Here is a 5,073-nt window from a genome sequence, read left to right as displayed (position 1 = left end):
CATCGGACGCCTCTGGGAGGGTGACGGGGGAGGCACGGACATTGGACCCGACCGTTTCCCACCTCTTTTCCCAGGGAACGTTTTCCTTTTCAAAAGCGCACTTGACGAAGGAACAGCGATATTCATTCGCGAGCACACACACGCCCCTGGAGAGGAAGCGCAGGAAGGATGTAGAAAATAATTATGGGATGTTGCCTTCAGCGGCAGTAAGGCAGGATATGGCAAATCCATCAGACCTTGCTGGACGCGAAACATTCAGGCGGCCCCGGCTACCCCAGCGCCAGTGACCGCTGCGGCAGAACGTACGAAACCTTCCCCCCGCTGCCCGCCCTCCTCCAGGCTCCCCAGACACCAAGGCCCCGGTTCCATTCTTTGATTTTCTGCCAAGTCCTAAGGAAGGTGGCCGGGGAGGGGGCGTGGGGTGGGAGATGCCCTTTTTTGCTTAACCATGGAAGGAAGTACGAGGTGATGATAAACCTCTAGCAAAGGTTAGTTAAAAAACAAAACCCCAAACTTCAGCAAGTATTTGCCTATGACATTGACTAGGCTCCTTGTGTCTGGAGACAAGGCTGGGAGGAGCCGAATGGCAGGGCGCCGCGGTTAACTAGTTACCTAACTAGTCGCCACCTTCAGACCCGGAGAGGGCAGGGGCAGCCACACCTCACCATCGAGTTCTTCTAAGAAATGCAAGACACCGTCTTTCCCTTCCACGGGAAGAGCGCGATTTTATTCAGTCCTTTAAAACAGCCACTCCACATCGACTCATCGATAAAAATATTTACAGTTTCACACCTTCAGGAAGGCTCCGAAATATAAACACTGTACCTCTCCCCCGAGCAAAAGAGACGCGGCCCTCTCTCCAGGAACAGGAGTACATTCATTGTCCTCGAGGTGCAGATCAAGTAGTTATACAAATAAACACCTGAAAGTCTCCTCTTTAATAGAGTTATATAATATATATTTATAACCGTTTTACAAATAAAGGCAACGACTTGATACCAAAATAAAAACAGGGAAAGAAAGAGTGAGAACAGGGTCGGCGGCCAAGCGTCGTGCATTTGGAAAATGCAGGGCTGGTGCGGGCCTGGCTGGACAAGTCCGGGGCAGGTCCCCTGGACCAAGAGGTTTGAAACCTTCTCGGAAGGAGACTCCACGTGCCCTGGTGGTGGTGGTGCGTGTGTGCGTGTGTGGGGCAGGGAGGGCATTAGGCTACGGAAAGGGTCTTGTTAAAGGCTCAGGCAGGCCTTCAGGAAGCTAAGCTTGGTTACAAGGAGCTTTAGGCCAGACCGAAAACCGAGTCTTGGCTGGTGGAAGGTAGCGATGTTAGGCAGCCTGATGCACTCGGGGGCGCTGGGAACTTAGGCGTCTGCATCTCTCAGACCCTGGTGTGGCTCCCTGGACGGCGAGACCTGGAAACAGGTGCCCGAGGCCCCAGGGGACCGCGCCCACACCCCTGGCAGCTGGGCTTGTCCGAGGCCCTTTCAGTTCCTCAGCCAGCGCATCATCACCCCGAAAGCCGGGGAGGGAACTGCGCTCTCCGTGCCGCGGAGGCAGGGTGGGGAGCGGGCCTGTGGAAATCTCCCCAGACCACGATCGTGCGAGGCCCCGTGGGCCACCTCGCCACTTAGCGGAAAGCTGGGCCTGGCCACCCTCTGCCTGCGCGGTGAGTCACGGCCAGGGTGCAAGGGAGGCGGGCGGGGTCAGGGGAGCCGGCTGGGAACTGTGCGTTGGAAAGCCCTCTTTTGAAAGTACCTTTTTCTCAAAGCCACTGGCCGGATCCCAGAGCGGAGACTGACTCACAGACCCAGCCTCGGAAGCTTTTGAAAACCCAGCTGACTGGTAGCCAGGAGTTATTCTCTGGGTGGGGACGAGCCCAGAGGTCCTGCGACAACCCGCCCCCCCCCAAGTCTCCTGGTGGCAGGCCATCCTTCATGGCGCCCCGAAGGGGCCCAAGGTCCGAAACCAACACACAGCCCACACGCCCACCCCCAGCTCTTCTCCCCCTGCCTCGGACGACCCGGCACACACCCCGGAACAGTCGCCCTGCGCTCACACGAACACACTTTTTTTTTTTTTGAAAGGGAGGATGGGAAGCGAAGCAGCAGGATCCCTACAGAGTTCAGTCTTTGGTTTCCAGGTTTAAAGGGGGGATCTGCTTCAGGGCTTGGAGCAGGGCGGAGGAGTCGAGGGCCGGGTGCGATGGCAACGGAGAGGGGAGTCTCTGGGGCATGAGCAAGGGGCCCGAGATCTTGTCCGGGTTCATGAAGCTGGAGAGGGCTGCGGCGGAGGCGTTGAGGCCTGAGTAGAGCAGGGGCACGGATGTGGGGTACCAGCACTTCTCCAGCATGGGCAGGTAGGCGGTGGCTGACGGCGGGATCAGATAGAAGGGCAGGCAAAAGGGGGGCTGGTGTGGGTGTGGGCCCAGGAACGGGGAGCCGATCAGGTCGCTGCCAGGGAAGCGGCCTTCGTCCTCTGAGAGCTGCATCCTGCTCTTTTTCGTGGGGGGTTCTTCCGATTCTTGCTTAATGGCCCCGATCCGTTCTCCGGCAGCGAGCCTGCGTCCGTGGTCACCTTTGAGGTACGGCTGCTCCCCGCGCACGTCGCCCTTCTCGGACTCGCCTCCGTAGCCGCTGTCTGTGTCAGTGTCGCTGCCGCTCTGCTCCCCACTCGAGTGGGCGAAAGTCCGCTGGATGACGGGCACGCAGTTCTTGCCGGGGCCCTCGGAGCCTTTGGCCAGGGCGCTGGGTTTCTCCTTGAAGTCCGCGGCCTTGGGCGCCGGGTCCGACACCTTCCGGGAGGCGCCGCCCTGCAGCAGCTCCGAGACCACGCGGTGCAGGTGGGCGACGAGCTGCGAGGACTTCAGGTCCCGCGTGTGCTCGTGCGTGGCCAGGTACTGCAGCACCTCCCGGGCGCAGGTCTGGAAGCCCGAGCAGAACATCTCCTGCCCCGCCTCGGCGTTCCTCCCCGACAGCTCACCTGGGTGGACACGGAGGAAGAAGGCATTTCAGAAGGCCCCGGGGTTCACCCGGACACCAGCCCCCCCCGAGGCCAGGTGCCCCCCTGTTTGCGAACACACGCGGGCATCTGTGTTCCTAACTCCAGAAGGAACATGACCAGAGAAGAAGTGGGCTGCCCTGAAACGTGTAAGGAATCAAATCGAAACCAAATGGGTGTAATGGCTGCATAAGATCCATCAGAGAACCAGACGGTAATAACAGAGGCGAGCCAGCGTCGCCCTGGTGGAATGTGTAGGTGGTTCCTGACTTCTCAGGACAAGGGACCCGGCCATGGAAGCCGAGCGTGTTTCTAATCTAACCCAAAGAGTCCATTGTCACAACCTCAGCGTCACCGCAGCAAGACGGACAGAGGCCAGATGGCCGTGAAATGAAAGAATGAAGGAATGATGCCACCTCAAGTAACCTAATTTTCAGTGACATATTCCCATGACAGTCACGCTGCCATCTTTAAACAGACAGGCTCTTTCAAGCCTTTGCCATGTATTCCATCCACAAGCCTCAAGAAATCAGGTTTGAGTATCTGTTTCCAGCGAGGGACCCGGCAGGAGGGCAGAGAAGGATGGGATGAGGGAGTGGGCTGGACTCCTCCCCCCGCCGGCGAATGGCGTAGGGAAGGTTGGAAGGTGAGGGTGAGTGTGATTCTCTGGGAGGTGAGTAGCGACGGATGATGAAACGCCAGGAGTTTCGTTAGGTTGCGCAACGCGCCGAGATACCTAGTGGCTATTCAGGGAACCACATGAAATGCAGGAAAAACTCCTGCTGTCACCCTGCCAGGGCCATGCCACACACCGAGCCACGAGGAAGCAGAGACCCAGGGAAACACGGGGGCATGCCCGCGCCACCTCCTCCAAGGAATGACTATGAACACCCACATTCGTATTCCAGGGGCCTAGCATTTTACGAGGAAGGGGGAAACTCCCCGAACCCAGAAACTCCGAAGCCAAAATGCCCAGGAACCAGTGACCATCTGACCCCCAGGCCGCCCTCCCAGGTGGCACAGCTGTGCGCCACTCGAAAAGCCTGACCTCTGAGAACGCTAACCCGGTATCTCCCCCAGCGGGAACGTGCACGCGCTGTGCGGTGCAGGAATGTTCCTAAGAGCAGGCACTGGGCCCGCAGGCGTTTTTTGTGCCAGGCACGGGCACTCACCGGCTTGCAGCCCGCTCTGCAGGGCCAGGATCTTCTGCTGCTGCTGGTCAATTAGGTTCGTCAGGGCTTTCACGTGCTTCAAGGTGAGCTCAAGCACCACGGCTTTCTCCAGGTGACCCAGCGTCTGCAGAAAGAGCCTGCGTCAGCAGCGCGCTCACAGGGCCTGCCTCTGGGACACTCGTTAGCAATGAGAAACGTCTGGGGGGTGGGGGGGGGAGCCTTTCCTGGTTGGCTGAGTTTAATTTTAAAGGCACAGATTAAGGAAATATATACGCCTGGTGACAGAATAGGAAGACGAGTGCCCCTGTCCCTGGAGGCGCCTGGAAGCAGCCGAGACCTGAGGCAAAGGCGCTGGCAGGTCCGTTTCTCCAGCAGCTGCGGCCGGGCGACCTCCCTCCCAACCCGGCTAACGTTCCTTGGCCGCCTGTCCTCCCGGAGGCAATGCTGTGCCTGGCGGCAAGAGGCTTTCCAGGACCCCCTCTCCTAACGCCCAGCTCACCCGGCTTCTGCTTCCTCCCCAAATACTATTTTCCCCTTTCCCCAACCAAAGGCTGCCACGCTGGTAAGCTACTGGCTACTGCCAAGAAAGGACAGGACATGAAAATCACATCAAAACGGTCCTCTTATTAAAAAAAAAAAGGAGGAGGGGGAGAAAAGCAGGTAAATAAAATCTGCGTGTTGGTCGTTCACTCAACTCAGAAAACTCAGGAACCCTGAACATCCGCCCCAGAAGGGAAAGTCTAAAACTCATGGAGGGGAAGGCCGGCTGGGGTTGGCGCCAACTTGGAGAAGTCCGAGCGGTTCTCACTCATTGGCATGAGGCTACCTGGAAACCCCAGCCCTGGGCAAGGGTACCCCCAAACAGAGGCGCCCCGGCCGGGACCCAGCCCTCGGCTCTGCAGTTCCC

At 58.5% G+C, this 5,073-nt stretch overlaps 1 protein-coding gene across 1 annotated transcript in view; it reads right to left on the bottom strand.

Moving 5' to 3' along the window:
- Positions 1-699: 699 nt before the first annotated feature.
- BHLHE40 (basic helix-loop-helix family, member e40) overlaps positions 700-5,073 on the bottom strand; it is a 4,971-nt gene continuing 597 nt past the window's right edge. The window contains exons 3-4 of the mRNA XM_005881890.2: positions 4,167-4,290; positions 700-2,976 (exon numbers count right to left, since the gene is read on the bottom strand). Coding sequence (XP_005881952.1) covers positions 2,120-2,976; positions 4,167-4,290 — 981 coding nt within the window. The 3' untranslated portion in view covers positions 700-2,119. The remainder of the gene's footprint in view (positions 2,977-4,166; positions 4,291-5,073) is intronic.

The sequence above is a fragment of the Myotis brandtii genome, unplaced genomic scaffold (assembly GCF_000412655.1).
Source record: "Myotis brandtii unplaced genomic scaffold, ASM41265v1 scaffold693, whole genome shotgun sequence".
NCBI lineage: Eukaryota > Metazoa > Chordata > Mammalia > Chiroptera > Vespertilionidae > Myotis > Myotis brandtii.
Note: the sequence above shows the minus strand (reverse complement) of the source record. Positions and strands in the feature narration are given on the sequence as shown.